We start from the raw sequence: 25,665 nt of genomic DNA, 5'->3' as shown, positions 1-25,665 counted from the left end.
GCGGCGGCAGGGGCGGGGCGGCAGCAGGCCCGGCCCCGCGCCGCGGAAGGGAGGTCGCTTCCCGAGAGACAGGCCAGGCCAAGTCACCAGCTGGTTTTATTGGAACGACAGGGACAGGGCACGGCTCCGCGCACGCTGACCCCGCCACGGAGACCGGCCAGCCGCTACGCACCGCTCAGCGCAGCCCAAAGCGCTTGGGCAAATGAGACCTTAAAATATCGCTACTGTACAGACAGAGCCCCCGGGACAGCCGCTCTGCAGAGAGCACAAAAGCCACAGTACTGAACCGGATCCCTATTCCGCTGCCAGAGAAGAAGCGTTGGCCACGGGGACTCGGCGCTGGGACAGTCCTGGGGCAGGTGGTTTATCCGACGGAGGCCATGATCACATCCACCGGGAGCTCCTCCCCACTGCGGGCAGTGACCTGCATTGTTACTGCGTCGGTCAGGACCAGACGAGACCGTACCAAGAGGTCATGGCCACCCCGAAACACACCTGAGAGGGAGAGCAGGAGGAAGGAGTGAGCACTGCCCTGAAAGTCTAAAAATGCACACAACTGCTTGGTATGGGCAGGGTTCTCACATGCTGCCTGGTAAACACTCAGCACTGTGCCGGGAGAGACCCTTGTGCAGCACATTTCTCATTCGTTATAATGTACCTGGGACTCATTACTGTAATAACAGTGTAAAACAAACTCCAGTTGCTAAGAGATCCACACACTCCGTCCGTGGCTGCCACTCATCCAAGAGCTCCAGTACACACCCGGTCTGCTGGGAAAGGGTGCTTTACTTTGGCCCCAAGGCTAGCTCCAAACCAGGATGTCACAGGTCACAAAGACAGCAAATTTAGCCTGGGCCTGATCCCAGCATCGCCCTGCCACAGCACCCCCTCTGATCCCAGCATCAGTTGCTCTTCACTTGCAGAGACAGAAACCACAGCAGGTGCAAGACCCTAAGTCCTACTTGTAGAGCAGTGGGCTCCATCAGAAACTCATGTCTTGATCTTCAACAGGCAACTCCATGCAAATCCCCACACAACTTCTCAAGCAGAGACCTCATCCCACGGCTCACCTGCCAGGTACAGCGTGTGGGAGTTCTTGTTATCTGGCACTTTGTCCGACCGCTCACAGGGCTGCAGCCCCAGGAACTTCACAATATTACTAACGGCCTCTGTTAAGATGAAAAAAATAAAACAGACCCCATGTCACAAATGTCTTCACAAGGACACATAAAGGGCACCTTAAGGTGACTCAAGCTCTCTCTTCACGTTAGGGCTCATGGTCCTTGTCCGGAGTGACTCATTGCATTGGTCAGTATTGTGCTTTGGGAGGCTATCAGGGAGGAAAAGGCCACACACAAAAAACCCTACCACCACACAGCAGTTCCATTAACTGGTGTAGCAAAGGTACAACAGTAAGGTGGTAAATGAGTCAGACAGTGGAGTAGGAGAGTACAGCTGGCTCCACATTTGCTGCACAGCCCCCAACAGCCTGTTGCTTCTCTGGGAACAGATGAAGGAGGAAGGAGACCTCTCGCCAGAGACACAGGTCTTCAGAAGCAATTTGAAAAGGCCTCAGGGAGGGTATTTCAAATCCCAGGGGGCTGTGTAAGGAAGCACAGAGATGGCCATAGGACAAGGACACCCTTCTAAGCCATCAAAATGAGTGATTTTTTTTTACAGGCTTCTCAGGAAAAATAAAAGGGCTGTTTAATACATGATGAAAGTAGAGAGGCCTTACACCACAAGCCTGCCCACTAACCTCATGTCTTTTGCTCTTTGCATCTTTTTTCACTGGTCTCAGAAAGGTTAAGTGGGAGCTCACAGATGAGCTATGGCCTGCAGGCTTGGGAGGGCAGAGTGTGAAAGAACAAAGCAAGAGCAAGGCAAAGTCTTGCCTCCTGCAATCCAGGTTGGTCTCCACAGGGCCCAGAATTCTCATTTGTTTTATTGAAACCTGAACTAGCTTGTTATCACAGTAAAAGTAGCTCTGCATTTAACAGCTGCAGTGGAAGAGCTTGTGAAGGGTTTTGCCCCATTAGCCTGTCTGTGAGAGATCTGTACTGAGCCAGACTGTGCCTCTGGCCTCTGTCTGCTGAAAGGTATGTTAATAGCTCTGCTGCACTGAGACAACTCCTTACCTTCAAGAGTTTTAAAGGCAGATAAAGTAAAGGTCTCTTCCTTTTCATACTCGTCACCCACTTCATCCCAAGCTGCTCCAAAGTTTGGCTTCAGAACTCGCTGGATGTGATCAGCCACTGTTACCTCCAGGTCTTCAAGCTGGTGGTAGAAGAGGTTAAAGTGAAACATGGTTGTTCTTAACCCTGCTTTCTTCAGAGTGAACTTCAAACTGTATTCCCTGAGATCAGGGAATGTAGAAGAAAGCCTCCACTTCCACTCATAGATAGATCAGAGCAAGCTCTGCCCCTTCTGATTTGCTGGAGAAAATACGACTTGGCTGAGCAGCTGCTAGGTCTGGGAAAGTCACTGCTCAAGTCATATCTGGCATTTTCAAAGCAAGTTCCTGTTCTGTGGACAGCCCTTGGCCTGACAGAGATCAAAGCACTGAACAAACATCCAAAACAGAGGCAAAAACAAAAGCTAAAAAATAGCTGCTTGTGCTCACACAGATGCAGCATTTATTTCCTTAGAAAGCACATAAGGCTGTATTTTGCCTTTCTGGTTTATTGTTTTGCAGGCTGGTAAAGTACAGTGGGACACTGTCAGATGCTTGCTATCATCTAATGCTGTGTGCCGGGTTAGCTGAGCTGCTGCCGTGACTACGTCTGTGCCAGGCAGAACTGGGCTTGTCCCTCCAGAGCATGCACTGAAGGGCAGCCCGTGCCAGAACCGGCTGGACAGCAGCCCACATTCATTTCAGCAGTCGCTGCAGGAAAGAAATCTCCTCTTGATTCTAGCTGAAACACATGGAAGAGTTTGTTTAAATATCACTCAAATGCTCTGGTGAGTGTGGGAAGGTTAACCTCGCACATTCCATTGAGAAAAACACTCCCTTTTCCTCCTGGGAGGATTCTGTGTCCCCAGTGACTCACTGCACAGCAGTGTCCCTAATCAGTTTTGAAGCAGTGACAGGCAATACATAGGAAGCAGCCTCTGGAGCTAACAGGGCAAGCAGAAGCTGTGTCACAACATCCCTTCCTCTCCAGAGGGTAAGCACCACCCTCTGTGAGACAGTCTCAGTTTCTAAGCAAGCACAAATTCAGTTTCTTTCTTTGTGCTAAAAAAGCCTGCCTAGAAATATCAAAGCCTGGAAAGGGGAGAGGTGCTTCTGTAACACCAGTGTAACCATGGAGAACACAAGATTTGGTTCAAGGGCCCTGTTTCCATTAACCTGACTGCTACCTGGAGGACATATTATGGCCTCCCAAAACACTGGTGTCTTGCAGAGTCAAGTACCTGACGGGAGAGCAACAAAGGGATACCCCAAACAAGACAAAACAAGCTCTGCAGACCCACATCTACATCCTGGGTCAAAACTCAAAGAGACAGCAAGAAACTACTCTTCACACAAAGCTGCCCTCACCAGCATCACCAGACTCATCACTGCATGTAGCGCAGCTTACAAAGCCCTTCAAAATGACAGCAGTTTTCATGATCGGGTACGCTCCCAGCTCCTTACCACATACTCATCCTCGTAACCTTCGTCATCAGTCTCACCCGTGTTCGGGTCACAGTCCTTGACAGTGAACTTCATCATGCAGCTGAAGGTACAGGCCACTGGAGGCGGGGAAGGCAAAGGCAAAGCTCACATTACCACCAGATCTGTGGTCCCCTGCAGCAGAAAGGGGCTGGGAGATTCAGGGTGGCTGGGTTTTCCTCATTGCTGTCAGCAGCATGGGCTTAGCCACTGACCTAGACAGGGTTCTCAGTTTCTGTCTCTCAAGGACAAGTTATTTCTTTGTAATATAATTATTACCTCTTTGTAATTGTTAGAGAAGAAAGTTAGTTAGGAGTAGTCAGCATGGATTTACCAAGAGGAAGTCATGCTTGACTACCTGATAGCATTCTGTGATGACATAACTGAATGGGTAGATTCAGGGAGACCAGTGGATGTGGTCTACTTTGACCTTTGCAGGCAAAAAAATCTTTTCTTGCCTTCCCTGGTGCTGCAGAGAAGCACCATTGACCTGGCCTTGCCCACAACTACTCTCCCGGGGTCGGCTGCAGTAATGCCTCCTTTCAACTCTGCATTGCTTCACCTGGCTCAAGGCAGTGCTGCTAACATTGGCCCTTGGGGAAGCCCACTGGGTGCAGAGGGTGAGGCAGGCAGGCTGGGTGGCACCGGTGGGTGCTGGCAGGCACGGGCTGACTGGGCTGCCCAGCATGTTGAATCAAGCTCTGCACACTATGGACTCAGCCTGCACACACCATAGGCTGGCAGCTGTTCCTCGGCTTCCCTTTATCTTCCCCTTCCTGCAGGCATCCGAGGGGAATCCACTCCCTCTGCTTTGCCAGCCCCTGCGCTTGCACCCTGATGGGTTTCTTCGGGTCCCTTCCAACCCCTAACATCCTGTGATCTTGTAATACTAAAGCTAGCAAACAGTGATAAAGACAGGCTCACGATGGCTGTTCAGGACTATAATCCTCAGATCAAGTGCTATTACTGATCAACCTCAAATTGTGCAGGGAATACCAACTAAGACATCCCGACAGTGCCTTGTGAAGAGGCAAGTTCCTTATCAAGGGGACCGTTTCATGCACCTCTGAGATGAAATCACCTTGCACTGCAACACAACAACTGATTAATGCCACTCAGCTGGGAGAGAAGGCAGTGACTCATCCACAAGAAGATGGCCACCGACAAGTGAACAGCAGCAACACACAAATGAGCAGTCCTAGAACACAAACCAGGGTGACCAAAGCACAGGCAAAGTCTGGTTCATATTCTGGACAGTGACAAATGAGGGAATGTTCTGTTCAAACAGAGATCCCTGAAATTCTGGCAGCTTGTCTGAAACAGCCCATTGCTACTTGCAGCATCTGAGCACTCCACAAGTGCCAGGCTCCACACATCTAACACAAAGGACAGGCTAAGGAACGTGCCAAAGTGCATGGGAGATAACTCAGCAGACAACTGAATGCTCATCTACCAGCTCTCATAGCCTGATTCCACAATGCTACAGCACAAAGGAACAAGGAGACAGCTCCCAAACAGCAAAGAGAAGTCATGTTCATCATCACTCTGCACTGCACCCACACACAGGCTATAAATACCTGGCTAGGATGCAAGGTAGAATGTATGGGGGCGAGCAATATGGTATGCTCAATTTGGGAGACATTAGCAAAACACAGAGGGCAAACTGTTTACCTGCTGTTGGATCCTCTTCAGATAGTGCCACCAGCGTGTAGCACGTACCCGGCTGGTTGTATACCAGGGTTTTGGCAGGTACATAGCCAATGACCTCATATCCCTCTGTTGGCTCCATCTGCACTGTGACATTCTCCAGGATCTGATCATTCAGGGTGTTCGTGCAGTCAAACTAAACAGGGAAAAGGAAAGCAGCACCAGCTTGAGGCTGCCCACTGTAGATCTAGCAACAGATTCTCTTCAGGCAGAGCAAGGGCCTGGTAACAACTTGTGAATCTCTGGCTCTTTGTGCACCTTGCTGCCAACTGGCCAGTCACAGGGGTTATGAGTTCCAGCTTAGTCGCAGAGCAACAGTGACTTAAACCAACAGATTTAAATATTTTAGAGGAGAAACTAAACCCCTGCAGGGGCCTCCAGTGCTCCAGCAAGCTTTTCAAGGAAACAACACTTAAAATGAACCAGCACAAACCAGCCCACAGCTACCCAGTGCCTGTCCTCTGCAACCCAGATTGGAGCAGAAATTCAGCTGGGTGGGGATGTGTCAGCCTCTGTCTGTTTCAGATCACCAGTTAATATAGAAGTTTTTTTCCACTAAATGTACTTTATCTTTTCTCCCTGGGTGGTTATTCTCAGGTTAACTCCTTGCTGTATGGAAATATGAGAACTGTGTTGTCTGTGTCTTCTCACTTGATACTACAAGACACTGTGCCCCACACCAGATGGAACAGAGTATCATTTGCACAGCTTTAACTAGGGGTAGCTTGGGCAAGTTTCAGCAGGTCTAAACTTGCTGGTCAGACTTTGTTCTAGCCGCAGTGACAAGCCACTTAACCTCACAGTAGATGGACAACAGAAGCAAAGATCAAGCCCTATAAGGACTGTGTAAGCAGTTTTAAGCTTTTGCGGAAGGAGTTGGCCGAGGACAAAACATCACTTGTGCAGGACTTGCTGTGCCTTGAACTCCCCAGAGTCCAGACAAAAAGGCTGGCACAACATCCCTCACATCTCATATGTGGCAGCCAGGTGGTACAGCCCCAGTCAAGGCAGAGAGAAAAGCACCTGTACTAAAACAAAGCATGTTTAGCAGATGGGCAAAACGAAATGTAGGGGAAGAGCTCTCCCCCACCACGTCCCTTTCTTGAGTATCCTTTCCAGCCTTTCAGATATGGTAGGCTTCACTCTTTCATGCCCAAACCGTATAGCTCCCCTTGCCAACTGCTCAGTGAGAACAGCCCCATCTAGTGCCTCTTTGATTTCTTTTGTCTGTGTGCATAAGCATTGTTCAAACACACAAGCTCCCTAATTATTTGTTTTCTAGGGCTCTGCTGCCCTGGGTGAGAAACCCAGGGCTCCTCATTGTAGTCATGTGCTTTTTCCTCACGGTGGAGCTTTTAACCAGTCAGGAGCTTACTTTCCAATCCTTTTTCAGCACCGCATGCTGTAGCTACCCACCTGGAACACCATGTGGTTGACAAACGTATGCTTGGTGCAACGAACCACATACTCTGTCTCCAGCTCTGTCAGGGCGACAGGCTCTGGGGAAGACTTGAAGAGTGGGCCCAGTCCACGAAACTCTGGGATTGCCCCCAATTGTTCTGAAACAGAGAACATGGAAACCATTGCCTTCCCCAACCCACAGGAAGGTGTTGGCAGCTTCAAAGTTGTTGCTGAAGCTGCCGCAGTAAGGAGTTATTCATCAAACATCCATAAACATTCACTACAGATTTTTAAAGGCAGAGTCATCCTTTAGCCACATCCACTGGAAGACAGAAAGAACAGAACTGCAGGCACCCCCAACCCCCAAAAGTGAAGAGCTGACAAAGTTGGAAGTTCATGTCACACTCTGAAAGTACATGGGTAAAAGGCAGAGGAGCTACAGCAGGCTCAGGGAGAGCTGCCTATATGGTTCTCAGACACAAGCACAGAAGAGGCCTTGCATCAGTTTACCCTGGAATATTTCTTGCCGTGTTGCTGCCACCTTTTCTGGCTGTTTGACAACAGCAACAGGGGCATTTTCTGCAAAAGAAAAAGAATACAAACACTAAAGGATTTGAAGGTGAAGATCAAGAAGTAACTAAATCAGAAAATAGCTCCATGTCTGGAGGGGAATTTGGCTGAGGAAAGGAAGTGAGCTCATTTCTCATCTTGCTATGGACTAGATACCCATATTTAGCTTCCTAAACATCTCTAGAACTGCAGCAGCTCCAGTGAGGTTTATCAACCATAACTATTATTAGAAGCTGGACTAAACCAAAACATCAGTGTGGGAGCAACCAGATTTGCTGGCTTTAGTCATTACAGAAGATGTAATCCCACAAAATTCAAATAGGATGGTGCTCAGCAATTCCTAGCAAGCCCAATGCAGCCTGTTGTCCGAGGGCTGGAACTGAGAGGGAATTACTTGCTGTTTGGACCAGTGTTCAGGAAACTGCTCCTCACCTGCTCTTTGCTCAATGATAGGAGCTGTTGCCAAAGGAACAGATTTCAAGTCAAAGGGTTTCTCGGAGGGCTCCAGGGTATACTGATGTAGAGCCTTCTCCAAGCCAGGTATGGACACTGTCAAACCTGGGGACAGAAGGGACAAGTCACTGAAAGCACAGGTAATGTCAGCTCTTTGTCACTCATTAAACCGGGACAGAGATGTAGACTTGTTGCAAGGACTTCCTGTATTACCATTCAGGATGTAGCCAGCATTGAGGGCTTTCTGCTTCTGCTCCAGGACATTCAGGTAGAAAGTTGCTCTGTCTCTTACTTCATTGTCATCGTCCATCACACACCTGAAAGCAGAAAACTTTGTTCAGTCCAAGACAGCAGAATCCACATGATGAATCCAGGTGGCTAAGCCACCTTACATGTCTAGAAAGAACATGCCATAGGAGACAAACAGCAAGGTACTAGTAATGGCATTAGAAAAAGCAAACATCTGCCACATTTGTCTTCTGTCTAATTTGTGGCACTGAATGCAGTGGTGATCCCATCATGGGACCCCTGCATTTTCTCAGATCTACCGCTAGAAGAGATCAGACATGCATGGGGATGTTAACAAGCTCTCAAGCAAAGAGGTTGGGAAACTCCTAGATAACACTCACCTCTTCAGTAACACCAAGATACTGGGTAACATCTCCTCATTCTGGGCTCCAAACTTGGCTAGAGCACTTACAGCACCTGTAGCACAAGTCATGAAAGCAGGATTAGAAAACAAAAGAAATGAGCTGAAGTTTTCTCCATTTCCTGGCCATGAAGAAATGCTGTCAGCGATGCTAGTGCTAGTACAAAGTACTACTGGGACTAGAAAGAGGCACATATATTTGTGGTGGGTCAGGAACTTTCTGCCCCACCTCCCAGTTGAAATTTACCAGACTAGCTCAGATGGCTTGGAAGTAAGATGAAGCTATATTTACAGCAAAGCCAAATTTACAAGCATGTATACACAATATGTTTGCAAGTATTTACAATTATATACAAATAACAAACACAGGAATCCAAACTCCCTCCCAGAGAAAGAAAACTGCCCCCAGAAGGGCTCAAAGCTACCCTCTCTTTCTCCCTCTACTTTCCCAGACAGAAACAAAGCAACCAGCAAAGCTTACACTGTTATGTGTTAGCCAAGATTAGTAGAAAAGATAGAGTGGAGTGAAGAGGAAGCAAATAGATCCAGCACCCCTGACCACAGTGGGACAAGCTGTTGACTTTTTAGCTTTTTATCCCTCTCAGCAAACCAATGAATGATATCTTTTCTTTTCACAGCCAATGATCAAATTTCTCTCGTTAAAATATTCCAGTTAGCCTCAAACCTTTTCTGTCCAGTTTCAGAGTCACTGCTTCTCCCTCTCTATCCCTCGGCTGCAAGCCACCTCTTCCATCAGTACTACTGCAGGATCTCTGCTGTGTGAAAAGACCTGCTCAGGACTAGAGTGACTCACAGCCCTCAAAATCCGAGTTGTTCATACACTGTCTTTCCTTGACATATCTCATGAGGCAGACAGCTTCCCCAGTCCATCCTTACCTGCCCGGACTTCCTCATGCTCCAGGACAACCCTGTTGTAGATGAAGCGAATGTATTTGGAGGGGTTGTTGGTTTTGGGTCCTTCCTGCCCCAACAGGTGGAGGATACGAGTGGCCAGCACCGTGAACTCACAGTCCTCGATGAATTCACAGAGGTGAGACAGGCCTGTCTCTTTGCTCTCCGAGTTCTCCTCAATGATGCTGATGATGCAGTCCACAATGGCTCGCTTGTATTCAAAGCCACCCTCAGGAGAAAAAGGGAAATGCTCATCTGGAAATCTCCAAGCATTTTAGAGACTCTGAAGTAGCCAGGCAGGAAATAATTTCCTTTGGCAAGCTCACTCGCATACTCTTAATCTATGTTTGAAAAGAGAGGGGCAGTAATGCTGCCCCCACTTTTGACCCTCTTTACACAGAGTGCAGCTAATACTCAAGCTCTCCTGCCATCTCCCTTCAGAATGGCTGCAGGGAAAAAAAAAAAGGCCTGAAAAGGCTAAAAGAAACCATCCTCCTGAAGGATTTATATCTCCTTCAAAATCCTCTGCTGCTAGATTTAGTGCATAAAAACAGCCATATGGGAAGAGAAAAAAAAAACAACAACTCTCTCCTCTTTAGCACCAGACATCCAAGGATGAATCACAAGAGAAATATATTAAGGACCACATCTGCCACAGCAGGACCCAGCAAATAGCCCCATTAGTGAGGGAAGACAGGCAATCAATACCACCCCAGGCACACCCCAGAACCTGCCACACTGGTAACGCTCTGTTATCTTCAGATATTATTTACTGTAGTCCTCAGCACACACCAGGGGATTTAACTGCACACTATCCTCTGCCAATTACATGCAGAGTGCTGGGCACTTAGGAGATCTTTCTGGAGCTATTTTGGATTGAAAAAAAAAAAAGCTTGAAAACAATGGTTTGAACTACAAAACCGCATTCAAAATGATACCATCCACCCACAGAAAACCTGGGGAAGGAGAATGGTCCATTTCTCACAGAAGCAAAATGAGATGCTCTGGTTTGCTCCCAGTCAGGCTGTAATGGGCAGAAAGCGATGTCCAAGCAAGCAGTGGTGCCAGCTGTGTTACAGGCATGTTAGTGCTTCTAGAAATGGCCTCAGCAAACCTCGGTAAAACTGTCTGCATGCAATTTATGTCTGACTGATTGCAGAGAATGGTTGTAGGTACTTGTGCTAGTTTGAAGCAGGCTAGAATGTTTTGGTGAGAAGAACTAGATTACAGGCTGTGGAAAGAAAACTGTGGTGATGTCTACTTTGCTCATAGGCTTGCTGAGATGTATAAAAACGTAAGTCAAAACATAGATAAGACACTCAGCACCACTCTTGCTTGGGCTGCTGGCTGAGCTGCATCTCTCTAACCTCACCCTCCATTTTGGGCTAATCCACTTTGCTTCCTAACCCCCTGGCCAAACCTCTATTCTTCCTTGGGACTGGGGTAAGGTTGAGAGGGGTAGGGGGAAGGTGAAGGGGTGGTTGAGAGCCCCTCCTGGGGACTCAGGTTTCTGGGAGGGGAGTTGTGTTTCTGTATTAGCTTTTTTACCTTGTATATTTCTGTACATATCTGTATATACTGTAAATATCTGCATGTATATTATGCCAGCTGTAAATATAAGCTTCATTCATATTTCCAGAGCCGGCTGAGTCTAGTTTGGGTGATTTCTGAAGTGTGGGGAGGCAGGGAACACCCAAACCATCACAGTACTCATGATCCCTTCACCACCACAGCACAGAGAGTAGAACAAAAGTGGGCCCCCGTCATCAATAAATAGGTTGTTATCAAATCTTTGTGTACAAGACAAAACTTCTTGGAATTTGCTGTCAAAGTACAAAAGGAAGCTGGTTCAAATGCAAAACACACATGGACTGCCAACAGATTTGCTGCTGCCTGCATTTGCTTTGAGAGCTAATAAAGCCCCAGAAAAATCAAAGAATGAAAACCACATTAAAAATATCCCTGGCAGCACTCATATCGTTATTGTGCACAGCTGGTCACCTCTGCCAGTTAGACTGCAAGCCTTTTAGAGAGACTCTTCTTGCACAGCAAGAGCTGGACTCCCAGTGGGACAGCTGTGCAGCCTGCAGTTCATGCATGCAAACAAGGAGCACAAAGTAGTTGCCTTGCAAACTTACCTCTTCCCGAAGCATAGTGAAGAGAAAGTTCATGAGGACAGTGTGTTTGCGAGGGTACTTCTGACACAGTGCATTGATGGCTTGCACCACTACAACCTAGAGGAAAAGAGGGGCAAGTGAAAAAGGATTCTGCCTTACAAAGCAGGAAAACATAGTTGAACTACATCAACTTTGTGCTGGTCTCTAGCCTAGAAATTATGGTTTTGCCTTTACTTATCCAACAAATGCAGTTCCAGGAGGTACAATCCTAAGAATTGGAAGAGATCAGTCTTTATGTACCAGCTGCAGCCTAGCAAAAGCCCAAACCCACTATAAAGAAATTCTCAAAGAGCATCTCCCCAGAAGACAGTATGTGACTATGGAGCTGGCTGCTGCATGATTGAGGCATGGCTTAGGTCAATAGCCTCAGACTTTTTGTCCCCCGTCCAAATACTCTGCAGCTCAGCTTCCTACTGGAAGCAGATCCATGCAGGTTTCAGAGAGCACACACAAACAGACAAAGACCAAGGGACTTCTTCAGGAGCTTGCATGTCCCTCTTCCTCCCACTTCCTTACTTTGAATTCATCTGAGATTTCTGACATGAAAGAGGAGATCTGCTTCATGAGCCGGTCAATGCTGCTTTCACTGCCGGTTTTCAGCAGTGTGGTGATGGCCAGGGTGGCTATGCTGCGATTGGAGTCCGTCACAAGGTTCTCCAGGTCTAGGTTGCAGGCAGTCACAGCAGATGGATGCTTCATGGCCACCTGGAACAGACATGAAAGAGTGGAAATCACTCAATAGATGCAAAAGGCCCAGCTAACAAAATCCACCAAGGATCCCACTCCTCCCTGTAAAAGTAAACACTACAAACTGTCCAAGAGGGTTAGCTCAGACAACTCATTCTATGAGGGTAGAGCTTTTTCTTCTTGCAGAACGCTATCTATTGATGGAAGAGAAGCAGCAGCAATAAACAATCTTTTACTACTTTTAATTCTCTCATACTTTTCCATACATTAAGAAAAGAAAGCTGTGAAGTCCCAGCTGAAATTCAGTGACCCCAATCTTTGCAGAACAGCTTTGTGGGCAGAAGGACAGCAGTCACCAGATGCTGCCATTTTATCTTTTAATTTTTATTTCCCCCCACCCAGTACTATTCTTGAATACTGTGCTCAGTTTTGGGCTCCCCCGTTTAAGAGGGACAGGGATCTGCTGGAGAGAGTCCAGGGCTATGAGGCTGATTAGAGGACTGGAGGGCATGGCTTATGAGGAGAGGCTGAGAGACTCAGGACTTTTTAGTCTGGAGAAGAGAAGACTGATGGCTGGCCAGAGGCAGGGGTACAGGCTCTGCTCACTTGCTTCCTGTGACAGGACAAGGAGCGATGGGTGCAAGTTGCAGCAAAAGAGATTATGCCTCAACATAAGGGGGAACCTCTTTACTGTAACAGTCACAGAGCACTGCAACAGACTCCCCAGGGAGGTTGTGGAGTCTCCTTCTACGGAGACTTTCAAGGCCTGTATGGATGTGTTCCTCTGTGATCTGTGTCAGATAGTTTTGTCCTGCTCTGGCAGGAGGTTGGACTGGATGATCTCCTTGGGTCCCTTCCAACCCCTAACATCCTGTGATCGATTATACAAGATCAAGTGAAAAGCTGAAGCAAAGATTGCCACAGAGCAGGCAAGAAACAACATCAAGGTTTGATCCCTGTTTTGCAAGGAACTCCTTCCCCAGAGGAAAACTCAGAAGGCAAAGCAGTAACACTTAAAACCAACTATACTCATGTAGAGACTATGAAAACGATTGCCTCTTTCTTTTTTTTCCTTCTGTAAAGTGTTCTTTGAGGTTTTATTCCACTCAGAAAGCCACGGGATGCAAGGCTGTAGCCCACGATAAAGGTTTACACAAAATCATCAGATAGTCTGCCCCCTTTTCTGAAGCTTGCACCTCCCTGCACACGAGAATTTATTACAGCCCCCCAGAGACTGGCTCCTACCTTGTTGAGGGTACGGACGGCTGCGTATCTCAGTGCTGCTTTTGGGGAACTGCAGAACAGCTGCAAAACTGCAAGGAGAGAAAAGCAACAAAGGCAGACATTTAGGCATCTATTGTTGAGAAGTGTTTCATACCTAAAGCAAGAGTTTCAATGAAGAGGCAGCTGCAAGCACAAGATAACTAGAAGCCTGCTTAAGAAGTAGCTGTGAATTTACCACCTTCCTCCCTCATTTTTGCCTCCTGCTGATAACTATCTCTTACCCATCTCCTTCTTTTTCCACAGAGCTGCTACCCTTTGCTCCTCTTGAAAGCAATTTTTATCACTTTTTCATCTTTTCTATTAAGTCAGTGTGAACTGCTCTCCATTTCCATTCAAACTCTGTGTCTTTCCCAGGGCTGGTTCATGATGGGCACCCTCTCAGTGCAGAGGTGTGACACACAGCCTCCCTTACTTGGCAGCAGTCTCTGCTCAAGAGAATGATTGGACTGGGCTGAGAAGGCAAGATTTCAACACTTGGACTTCCTGCACAGTTACACTCGGTCTAAAGCAGGGAGCTGTATCAGTGAGAATTCAGCCTTATTTCATCATAAAATAAAACCAAATCCTTCTGGTAACCCACACTTTAACACACTAGACAAATACCTTTACAGGAACGAAGCTATCCACACAAACCACAGGATGTCAGCAGCAGCATAAAGCAACAAAGCCTACGGTAGTATTACAAGCCTCAGGCTACACAAGGTCCTTGTTTCCTGGGGTGATCAGCCAGTGACAGCACTGCAGTCTCACAATCTCCTCGCCATTGCCGTGAGCCCACGCTCACCTGAGACAGCTGGAGCCAGCTCTTTAGCAGTGCAGTTGGGCAGGTTAACAATGGCAGAGGCAGCTTCATAGACTACCATCTCGTGCTTGTTCCTCAGGCAGCTCTCAATGAAATCGAATAGGGGGCTGTCACGGCTAAGGGACAGAAAAGACACAGGAATGAATTAAACCAAAGGTACTCACAGAAACAAAGAATCTGGCAGCAGAAATGGGCAATGGAAAGGTCAAAGCAGTCATAGATCTACTGTCCCCAGATTTTGCATTGGTTATTACACTATACTTTCACAATGGCTGAAAGATGCTCTGCCTTACAAGTACTCTCCCTCTGCCCTCACACCCTGACAGCTGACTGTGCACACAAGTCTTCTCTACCAGGAAGCTGCACTGCTAGCCAAATAATTACAGAGGACAGAGAAAACAAAACAGAATATCTCAATAAAAAACAGCTCTGCAAAACAGAGTATTCCAATTGCCCTCAGGAGATGGCAAGTGAGCCTTGAAGAGCAAATTCTTCCAGCAGGGCAAGGGAGCCCCCTCACCTGCCAGCCTCGTCCTCCAGCAGCTTGCTGGCTATTCGAATCATCATGCAGTAGGCAAATGGTGACTTGAGGCCATGGCGCGTGAACTTGCTGAGCATCTTGTTGACTGCCAGGCGGTCATTCTTCCGCACGTGGTAGAGCAAGCCCAGAGCATGGTACTGTGCAAGGAAAGAGACTGTTACAAACCTGTGGTGTGTTCTTTCTGCTTCTATCTCCTCTTCTCCCCAGAGGTGCTTGGCTGAACTGTAGCAGTTTGCTACACTCCAAGCTGCTGCCTGCTATTTCCTGTCTTGGCAGTGAGCTTCCTACCTGCACCATGATATTGTCACTGGAAGCTGCCTCCTGAGCCTCATTCACCCAGCGTTTAACCACATCATAACTGGTCTTCAGCAGGTGCTGGAGGGGAGAAAAAACACAGACAACTGTAAGAAGAATGGAGGAAGCTTTGGGGATCACAGCTCATGAGGGTGCTGGCAGCAGCAAGAGATTGGCCTGCAGAGACTCAGCCATGATGGCTGCAGCCTCAAGAGGTCGATGATATCCCACAAGCGCCAGCTCCTCAATTCACAAAGAGGGGAATAGCAACAATGAAACTCTGAAAGTTCCAAGATATTGAGTTCCACTGCCACTGCAGATGACTGCAGGAAGTACCTACCAGGGAGGACACCAGAGCAGAGCTGGATACACTTGGCACTTTGTCAACAATTGCTTGCTTCATGTAGCGCTCAATGGCCTGCAACATGGTACTCTGCAGGGAGAAGGAAACAACAGCTGATACAGAAAAGCCATTTGGAGTGTGAAAGGGGAGATGCAAAAGCATGAAAAGCAGAGTGGAAGGTGGGATGGGGAGAAATAGGGCAAACTAAAGACCTAGGGCTGCCCCAAGGGAAAAGCAGCACTTACATCAGTGATCTGACAGAGCGCTCTCACAGCAGGGCCTCGGTAATTGTCATCCTTCCCAGTCATATCTTTGGTTAAGCTGGTTGAAAACAAAGCATTCAGTGAGCCAGCAGCTTTCAGGTGCATGCATCATGCACAGAGAGCAGCAGGCAGCTGGCATGTTGAGCAGGCAACTCTCAGGGTGGAAAGGCAGAAGAAAAAGATCAGTGGTCAGGTTCCAAGCCCAGCAGCAGGCTGTACAGGCTCCTGCTCACCAAGTGAGGCTGCAGCCTATATACATATCCCTGAAGCATTTCCCTTCCTTACTGAACTCTCATTCCTGCCTTTCCCCAGAGTCCTAATCAGTGAGAGACCATCTATGAGGGAACAGGGTTCATCACCTAGGTCTGGGCCTTTCACTGAGATGATCAGCAATTCAGGAGTGACTCACAGAGGGAATTTTTTCCCCACTGAAGCCACATCCTGCACTGCTTCAGAAGCAGTAAATCCTTGTCTACCTGCTGAAAGCCTGGGTATTTATGCCAGAAATCTTCAAAAAGCTTCAAGGCATTCAGACAGGAAAGCAGGAGTTCATGAGACAGCCTTCTACAAAAGGGGAAAACCAGTAGCACTGCCCTACCTAGTAACCAAGAGACAACCCAGACACCCATGTGCATAAGAGGTGGGACACAGGCCATTCCCCATACCTCACTGGGAGTTCAGCGTCTGCATTTTAATAGCCCCTTTTAAAGGGAAAATCTTTCCCTATCCTCATCGTGCTTAGGGACTACAATTACCTCCAAGAGGCAGGACAGGCACTACTGGAGGACACATGAATCCAACAGCAAGGGAAAAAAACACCACTGACCTGCTCGTAACAATGATTACATCTTCTGCAATAGAAGACATCTCTTTGATAGTCAGGTAACACATCCTGCGAAGAGTTGGCTGACAAGGAAAGAGAAGCTAAACATCAGCTGAGAGGATCTCAGAGATAGAAAGGGATCTGTTTTCCCTGCTTCCATGATTTTACTGTGAAGATCAAGAACCTGACACCTTCAGAGAGCCCCTGTGCCTAAGTGTAAAAGATATACAAACCCCACAAGATCAACAAAACACCTCTTCTTGTGAAACACTCAGTCTTACAGTAAAGCTGCAGATTTAGCTGGATCTGCAATTTCGTTTTCATTTGTCATTCACAGGAACACAGAGGAAAGCTTGAAGTCATTAGCTGATGGCACCCTGATGCTTCAAAAGCAGGAAAGCAAATAATTTATATTCCTGAGTCTGGGGATTTCTACATTGGTCTCATGACTTTCAATGCCTTGTAGTTTTGGGGACAACTACTGCTGTGGGCCCGCACTAATTTCCTGGCATCCTCCAGGACACACAGTCCTTGATGCTCAGCAGGAAGCAGGCTCTTTTAATGCTAGACACAAAGTATTCCAGCTGATTACATGCTTGATCTGTGTCTAACACAATCACAAGTGTTAAACAGCAACTCAGAGGGAGGAATCCAGTATCTTAAGGGGGACTGCAGGAAGGATGGGGAGAGACTATTTACAAGGTCTTGTAATGACAGGGTGAAGGGTAATGGATTTAAACTGGCAGAGGGGGGATTGAAACTAGATGTTAGGAAGAAGTTCCAATAAGGGTGGTGAAACAGTGGCACAGGTTGCCCAGGGAGGTTGTAGATGCTCCCTCCCTGGAGGTGTTCAAGGCTAGGTTGGATGAGGCCTTGAGCAACCTGTTCTAGGGGAAGATGTCCCTGCCTAAGGCAGGGGTTGGAACTAGATGATCTTTGAGGTCCCTTTCAATCTAAACCATTCTATGATCTCTGTCCCAAAATGAGAGAATGCTTCAGCTAAGCTGCTACAAGGTCTGGAAAGGGCTAGGAAGCTGATCTCTCTTTCTCAACTTCCATGCCTCTCCTCCCAAACGTTTTTATCCTACTCTTCCCACTCAGATCACACAGTTCCAGGAAAGGTTGAAAAGATGATCGTATAAAATCACACACCTCCAGGCTGTAAAAGACACTGTGGACAACTTGTCCCAGTAAATAAATACAGCAGAGCACAACAAGCAGACTTACATCATTGGACTGAAACAGTTTGGTCATAGCAAAGAAGGATTCGGTAGCTTCCATGACACCAAGGTGCTCCCCCTAAGAGATGTTTGGAAAGAAGAAATTGCATTTGTCAGAACCAGACTTGGGCCAGATCTAAGTGTCTCTATACAGGTGTAGATTTTCTCTCCCTTACCTGGTTTATGAGATACAGGATCTTGGTGAGGATATGAGCACATTTTCGTGGATTTATAGGTGTCTCATTAAACACTCGTGCCTGGAAACAAAGCACAGACAAGGATGCTGACACCAACACTCCCTTTCATATGCTGTCCTCTCTGGTCTTGGTCACCAATATGAACATGCTGTGAGAGTGCTACAGCAAGATTCTTAATGGTTTGGGATCCTATTTCCTCTCAATTTCCGTTAAACACAGAACTCATTTGCAAGCTGGTCCTACAGTCTGGGATCAAAAATACAAGTGCAATTAAGGTACAAAGGCCAAATCCTCATCACGCCCTCATTCACCCACCCAACCTGACCTAGCTAAAACACTAGTCTTGAGACAGACATACTGAAGCTCTGTGAGGCTAAGGAGAACCACGACACTGGAAATACACATATAGCACTGAATCAAGTGCATCTGGGGATCCAGGAGTTTGCCTGCTGTTGAATAGTAAGGCATTTTTTTCAGAGCAAATTCATAGACTATTCTTTAACCACTCACACCCTAGTCATGAACTTTGCCATCTAAAAGACATTTGGGGTGTTCAAGGCCAATTTAGGGTGAGCTTTTCCCAAATCATTTTATTCATTTTATAGCTTTTTGTAGCCCATAGTCTTTAATTCACTACAACTTCTTTGCTTCTTCTTTTCAACAACAAAATAAAGACAAGTGCATTGCCCAATTTTTCTGAGCTAGCAAGACTGGAACAAACTCCTACAACCTTGCTGAAGTTCTCCAATGACCCTCTCTACAGATTGGGAGACTCCATTTAGAAAGGGGTATGCAAAGGAGACTGCCTGAGGAGTTACCTCCTGCAAGACTGCACTCTTCTCCAGGTGCTGGAATGGGTTGGAACCTCCACCTGCAAAACAGAGTAAAAGTCTTTCCAGGGAGAGTGCTGTGGGAAAGCAACTTTCTAATCATGTCCATACTTTTAAAACAGATTGATCATTTTGAGGTAACCTTTTTCACCAAACACCCAGATCTCCCTTTAAGTAATACTAATAGGATGTCTTCAGAGAAGTTAGAGAAGGCACAGTAGACAGGACATTCTTCACTTTGTCATACCCTCCAGAAGTAACCAGCCATGAGCCAAGGTAGAGTGATTAGCTGCTCCACTGTTATCCCCAAAGACCGATATCCAACCCTTGGTCTGAGAGTGTGCTGACAGTTAAATCATCAGTAAGAAATCCCTAGAAACAAAAGCTCAGACAGAGGTGCTGCTTGCCAGACTGGTAAGTCAGGACTACTCTATTCCATCCCTTATAAACCAATCAGGAATTCACTAGTGATGTATTTTGGCTCTATTGCTAATTAAGAGAGCAAGGCAACAGAGTAGAGAGTCTGGACACAGCCTAACTTTCATTGTTCCACTTAATAGAATAATTTATATTAAATAATTAAAAACCTCACCAATTAAGGATGATATAATCAGAGAGAAAAGCACTATCATTCTGCATGGTCTCCATTAGCTTTCCTCTTAAGCACTTGTGAGCTGCAGCTTTTCAAAAGCTGCATATTGATAAGCAGGTTTTAATTAGTACTGGTGTTCAGCCTGGCCCAGGGACAAAAAGCAGCCATTCCCAGCTCTCTTCCAGTGTTTAACAAGTCTAATCTGCTAGACAACACTGCTCCTCTGTCGGCTCTGGTTAGATTTGGGCTTGCAGCATCCTCCACTGGTGCCAGAAGCCTTTGCAAAAGCAAGCCTCACACTTGAAGGCAAACATTTGCACTCTGGCTCCTCCTCTGGCTCGGGAGAAGTTTGCAAATGAAGCAAGTGACTGAACAAACACAAGACACTTATGTGGGGTTGAGAAGAAAATTAGGGGTAAGAACAGAAACAATGTCTTTGGTATGAATATGAACCACTCCTAGCATAAGCATGTGAACGTGTTCCCACACCATGCACCTAGCAGCAGAATATTTCCCGTTGCCCAGCACATCTACACCACCTAAATCAATGACATCTACAACATCCAAACCAGCACTGCCTCTTCGTCCTTCCCAGCACTAAGGACCTTGAAATATATTATCCAGGAGGTCTCATGCCCCATCGCACCCTGTGTCAAAGTATTCTACCATCAGAGAAGCAGAAAGACAAAGGGAAGGCAGAGGCTGTGTACTCAGAAAGCTCCTAGTATCAGGTGACTAACAATTTGTACTGATGTGCACAGAAACCATCACTGACTGAGCCCAAAATAACATCTCAGAGTGCACTTCTGAGAGTCAGTGGGAGCAGCTCATCCAAGGCTACTAAACCCCCCAAGAAAAGCAAAGACACAGATGCCAATCAAGCAAACAGTCATCTCAACATAAAAAGACTGTTCTGTTTTCACCTGGAAAGAGCAAATTTAGGGATGACACACTCCAGCTTATACTGGGAATAACACCAGGAATGACAGACACTGAGGCTATACATTTGGGACACAGAATCATAGAACAGTTTAGGCTGGAAGGGAGCTCAAGGATCATCCAGTTCCAACCTCCTGCCATAGGCAGGGACAACTCCCACTAGAACAGGTTGCTCAAGGCCTCATCCAACCTGGCCTTGAACACCTCCAGAGAGAGTGTCCACAACCTCCCTGGCAACATGTTCCAGTGTCTCATCACCCTCACTGTAAAGAACCCTTTCCTAACACCTGGTTTGAATCTCCCCCCTGCTAGTTTAAACCCAATACCCCTTGTCCTGTCATTGCAATGTGCACACCCACAGCAGGAAGGCAGGAGCAGAAAATACTATGCATCTTCACTCGAGGTAGAAGTAATAGGATGAGAGGTAAACCTAACAGCAAAGTAAACATGTTGGAAAGCACACAAACAGCAGTGGAAGAAAGAAGAAGGAAGAGCTCTGTGAGCTCTTGGTACAAAAAGTCAACAAAAGTCAGCACTGCAATACAAGGAAGTGCATCTCCTGCCAGCCTTGGCCATAGGTAATGCCAGCACCTTGAAGTGTGTGACAGGTGTAAATAGCAGCCCTAAAAATTAATGTCAAGTGTAGTTCTCCTCCAGCAACTACCTCACTAAATTCTCCACTTATCAAGATGTCGCTGAAAGCTTTGGACAAGGGAAACAAGGGCAAAGCATTTAATGCACATCAGAATAAAAGGCAAGCACAGTTGCACAGAACAGCCACCAAGATTTACATTGAATCAATTCACTTCAGGATGCACTGATTTGTTATGCAGAACAAGCTGCATAGAGAGCTTCGCAGGAAGGTGAAAAAGATACCACAAGGCACAGCTATGAAAGTGAAGTCATAGCTACTCCTAATACACCTGAAGCACAGACCACACAAAGTATCAGCCACTTCCTTACTACTCGGGCCAAAAGATTGAAAAGATCAAGCAGTCAATTCGTGTTTCCTCATTGCTTTTAGCCTTTCAGATCCACTGAAAGTGGCAGTAATCTTGTTGGAAGGACAAACCATGTTTGTCAAAAAAAGTGACAGAAATTAGAAAATGGATTCTACCCTGCTTTTGCACCTGGCTTGGGAGTTGGGCAACTGAAAGCAGGGCTACTGTGCTCAATATTTAGCCTCACGCTTCACATCTGGCAGTGCAGCAGGTAACCTCAGTGTGCTGTGTCCGGCTGCAGCAGCGAGAACAGCAGCAGACTGCTCCAGAGCTTCCTCAGTGCTCCTGTTCACACCAGCCAGTCCCTGTGGCAAATCACGTACCGAGACGAGACTCTCAGCCCCCCTTCCCCACAAGAGGGGTCTCCCCTCACAGCTCCCTCAGGGATGTCCCTTCATAGCTCTCCCCTTCCCCACAAGAGGGGATGTCCCCTCACAGCTCCCTCAGGGATGTCCCTTCATAGCTCTCCCCTTCCCCACAAGAGGGGGAGTCCCCTCACAGCTCCCTCAGGGCTGTTCTTTAATCACTCACCCCTTCCCCACAGGAGGGGTCACTCTTCACAGCTCCCCCTTATTAACAAGAGAGGACTCCTCTCACAGCTTCCCTGCTACCCACAGGAGGGAGAGCCCCGGAGAGCCCCTCACAGCCCAGCTTCGCCCGGCTCCCCCCGCCTCCCCTTACCGGACTCCTCGTCCTTCTTATCGAACTTCTTCAGCATGGTGCTGCCGAGTGGCCCCTAGTAAGGCCTTTCACGCCCCGTGGCACTCCCGATCCCAGCGCCCGTCCCGGAGATGGTACGGCCACCCGCCCCTTCCTGCTGCCCGCCCCTTCCTGCCAGCCTGTCATCGCCGCCGCCCGGTCCCTGCGCAGGCGCGGCCCAGCCTCCGCGACGTGGCTCCCGGCGGCGGCCCGGGGCGCGGCCGCGGCGTGTGGCCATGACTGACAGCACGGGGGTGGACCCCGGTTGCGAAGGCTGCTATGTGATTGGCGGAGAGGCAGGGGCGGGGCTGGGAGCGCTGGGCTGGAAGGGTGCACTGGGGTAGGGGGCAATGGGCGCTGCTTACCGCTACCTCCCTCCCTCCTGCTAGTAGGGGGTAGCATCACCAGGGGCACGCTGGAGGAGGGATCCACAAGGGGCCCGGTTGGCGGGCACTGGGAGCCCTTGGGGGATACTAGGCAGGAGAGCACCCTGGGAGTGGTGGAAGAAGGGCAGGGTGGAGGGTCTAGGAGAGACATCAGGGCTAGAGCAAGGAATGGCACACTGGGACTAGGGGAGATTCTGGCTGGGGCTTTTTGCCCAGGCGCAAGGAAGGCAGGGAGGGAGACCTGAGACTGGCCCTTGTCACCTAGACTCTCTGTCTTGTAGTGTCCCTGCTATGATACAGTTTCTGTCTGCTCCAGTGCCCAGTGTCCTTGCTGCCATCCTATTTCTACCCTGCACCCACCAACCTCCAGGCCCAGCCCTGTGGTACCCACATACTGAAGCAGAATGTCCTGAGATCCAGCACTGTCTAGACATCACCTGAGCCCTGGGGTGTGTAGGGAAGGCAAAGGACCCAGTTATCCACCCCAACACCTCGCACCAGCCCACCCTAGTCCTAGCACATTCCTTTGGTGGGCACTGAAATATGCCCCTCCTACTGTGCTCAAAGTCACCTCGACTGCATCTGCCTGCCTCCTGAAGCCGGCACCTCCTCCGAGGCAAGGGGGCTGCACTCACCCTGTTGGAGGTAGTCCTCAAAGAACATGGCTGTGTCCCCCACTAGCTCCAGTGGCCTTCTCCAGGGCGTCCCTCAGCCTCTGCCTCAGCGGTGGCAGCCTGTACTTTGCACAGGGCGGCCACGCCGTGCTTCGCACCGCTCTTATCTCCGCAGCCTGCCGAAGACGGCAGCAAGAGCGGCGCAAAGCAGTGTGCCTGCTGGCCAGAGCTGCTGCAGGCACCTTGGGCTGGGGACAGCCCTGCTGCTTGAGCGGGGTTAAAGAACATGAAGTGGGAGTGTACAGGCCTGCAGAACTGGTACCCTTTTATTGTGCACCCCATCAGCCCCAGCTGTGAGGCTCAGCCGAGCTTTGCAGAACGTTTGGTGTGCTGCAGCTTCTCAGAGTGAGGCAACGGGTGGAAAATCTGCCTGACCAGGTGTAGACCCTTTGGAGACATCGCAGCAGTGGGTAAATAGGGAGTGAAGCAGGACACAAAAATCTTCCAGGTGCCTGGAGTTGGGATGCAGCTGTGCTCTGATGCTTCCCCTGCCCCCACCCCCCAATGAGGGCAAGCCCAGCTGTATCTTCTTTGGTGGTGTTGTGGTGCCTGTTATTAAACCAAACCCTCCTGAGACTCCTTGTGACTTGGAAGACGAGGTGCTGTGTCCACAGTCTCTTGTGGGCACACCAGTGCCAGTTTGTGCTCCTGTCTATCAGCAGCACTCAGCAGGCCTGCTGCCCTCTCCAGCCCCGTCCAAGAAGGTGTGCCCCAGCAGGGTGAGGTTTATTTCCTACGTCCAAGACGGGCCATCAGCTCAGCATTGGCAGCCGCCTTGGCCTGCAGCTCCTTCTCTCTTGCCAGGTCAAGCATGATTTTCAGTACCTGGGTAGGGACATCAAGTGACAGGGACACCTTTCTTGCCTTTTTTCTGGGAGCAGGTCTCTTGGCAGCTGGGCTGATTGGCCAGGACAATGCTCTTCTTGCTGACCCCCCTAGCAGCAGCAGGCTGGCTCTGTCCAGGTGTGACTCTTCCCCGGAGCCAGCGTCATTCCTCGTCATTTCAGGGAGATCCCTCAGCATCCTATTCGTGCTGCTGGTTTCCTGCCCTGTCAGCTTGCTTCCACCCGCAGCTCTAGGGGCCAGTGGGAGCCTCTCGTGGCTTGGCCCCTTCCAGGCTTTCACTGGCACTGCCAGGACCACCAGGCAGGTGAGCAGCATCCTGCAGTGCAGCGCAGCTAGGAGCACCTGCAGGAAGCACACACTGAGTATCACCCCTCCAATTGTGCTGTCATGACTCCAGGGCCCCTCAGCAGAGTGCCAGACTCGGAGCCCCCCTAGTCCCCACACCAGCTGGCTATGTCCAGCAATTGGAAGCTCGGCTATGGGAGACTGAAGCAGACGAGAGAAGATGGGTGTTCTCATTTCCCACAGCCCCTGGCCAGTTTCCCCACCTCCAGCCCTTTGTGACTTGAGGAAAGGGACATTCCTGCTTGGAGGAGGTGGCTGCCTGGGGGCCGCAGCTGTTCCTCAGCCCAGACCTGTCCTTTGACCAGGGAAGTGTGGCAGGCCCAGGCTTTCAGTGCAGGCTGCGGGGTTTTCCTCCACTCACATCTTCCCCAGGGGATACTGTCCCCTACGGGGCTGCTGGTCTCTCTGGGGCAAAAGCCACCCTAGCAGGAAGGACACATGTCACTTAGCCTAAAATACACAGCCAGTCAGTGGCTGTGGTGTGGCAAGAGCACGAGCTTGGCCATGTGCAGTGAGTTGTGCTGAGCCTCAGCATCTTCCTCTGCCCCGTGTCCCACCCTGGTCCCAGGCAGGTCCCCAGGCAATGCAGGGAGCTGTGCCACGGGGTGGGGTCAGAGCAGCTGCATGAGCACCACTGCACAAATGCTGCCCTATGGCTGCCTGTCCTCTGAATCAGTCAACCAGCAGGGTTTGCCCAGCTGGAAGGAAGACAGTGAAAGGCATCTAACCTCCTGTAACCCATTTCCAGGGTGAAATCCTCTGGAAAGTACTGGAGCAGGCAGCCAGATATAGTTTAACTCCCTGGGAAGCAGATAATGGAAAGCATCCAACACCCTGCAATGCATTTCCCAGATAAAAGCCCTCTGGAGAACACCCTCAAAGGGCACAGCCTCACCATTTTCAGCAGGTCGTTGTCCCTGTGATGTTCAGGCAATGCTCCTGGGATGTGGGCACCACGAGCTGGGGGTCTGCCCTACTCCCCAACAAGCCCTGGCTCTTATCCTGCCCTCAGCTCCACCTCTGAATCCACAAAGGGGGGTGATGGTGACATGTGGGAGGGGGTGATGTTATTAATACATTTTGCCTAATAGCAGATGAAATCATCCTGGGCTGTGGGTGTGCATGTGCCCCACCACAGTTCCATCAGCTATATTTGGAGGGGATTCCAGGAACCTGGGGTGTCTCACACAGGGCTAGGAGCCAGGGCATCTGGTGCTGGAGCCCTGACTGCTGGGGGTCTTGCCCACACCCTTGGGCACAGGGTGGCCTGTTCTGTCACTGGCAGTAGCAAGGACAGGAAATAATGCCAGCTCTGTTCCTTCTCCCAGGGACAGCCAGGATCTCACCCTTGACAGCCAAAATTAGCCAGCAGAAC

At 48.9% G+C, this 25,665-nt stretch overlaps 1 protein-coding gene across 2 annotated transcripts; it reads right to left on the bottom strand.

Annotated features, from left to right (window-relative positions):
- Positions 1-78: 78 nt before the first annotated feature.
- Positions 79-23,293, bottom strand: COPG1 (COPI coat complex subunit gamma 1). Of its 2 annotated transcripts, none has more exons than XM_064156781.1 (24): positions 23,061-23,293; positions 18,797-18,849; positions 17,958-18,038; positions 17,789-17,860; positions 16,565-16,644; positions 15,721-15,796; positions 15,473-15,565; positions 15,127-15,213; positions 14,818-14,975; positions 14,280-14,413; positions 13,457-13,524; positions 12,041-12,229; positions 11,486-11,581; positions 9,333-9,576; positions 8,416-8,491; positions 8,000-8,103; positions 7,766-7,891; positions 7,274-7,342; positions 6,779-6,921; positions 5,327-5,498; positions 3,638-3,735; positions 2,139-2,277; positions 1,071-1,169; positions 79-495 (listed from the first exon to the last, which is right to left on the bottom strand). In XM_064156781.1, the coding sequence occupies exons 1-24, from the start codon at positions 23,086-23,088 to the stop codon at positions 365-367; spliced, it is 2,616 nt and encodes an 871-aa protein (XP_064012851.1). In that variant the 5' UTR covers positions 23,089-23,293; the 3' UTR covers positions 79-364. The 2 variants fall into 2 exon arrangements, with proteins under 2 accessions (XP_064012851.1, XP_064012849.1); XM_064156779.1 differs by lacking the exon at positions 23,061-23,293 and adding an exon at positions 22,022-22,137.
- Between the last annotated feature and the right edge of the window lie 2,372 nt (positions 23,294-25,665).

The sequence above is a fragment of the Pogoniulus pusillus genome, chromosome 16 (genome assembly GCF_015220805.1).
Source record: "Pogoniulus pusillus isolate bPogPus1 chromosome 16, bPogPus1.pri, whole genome shotgun sequence".
Taxonomy (NCBI): Eukaryota; Metazoa; Chordata; class Aves; order Piciformes; family Lybiidae; genus Pogoniulus; species Pogoniulus pusillus.
This window is presented reverse-complemented; position numbering and strand designations above follow the sequence as displayed.

Excerpts from the sequence above, each read along its gene's own strand:
- COPG1 (XM_064156779.1), bottom strand. The coding sequence starts at position 22,058 with ATGCTGAAGAAGTTCGATAAGAAGGACGAGGAGTCCG. Across the intron at positions 18,850-22,021 it reads TAAGAAGGACGAGGAGTCCG|GTGGAGGTTCCAACCCATTC; the intron begins GTAAGGGGAGGC and ends TCTGTTTTGCAG. Across the intron at positions 3,736-5,326 it reads TGAAGAGGATCCAACAGCAG|TGGCCTGTACCTTCAGCTGC; the intron begins GTAAACAGTTTG and ends CCCCGCCTCCAG.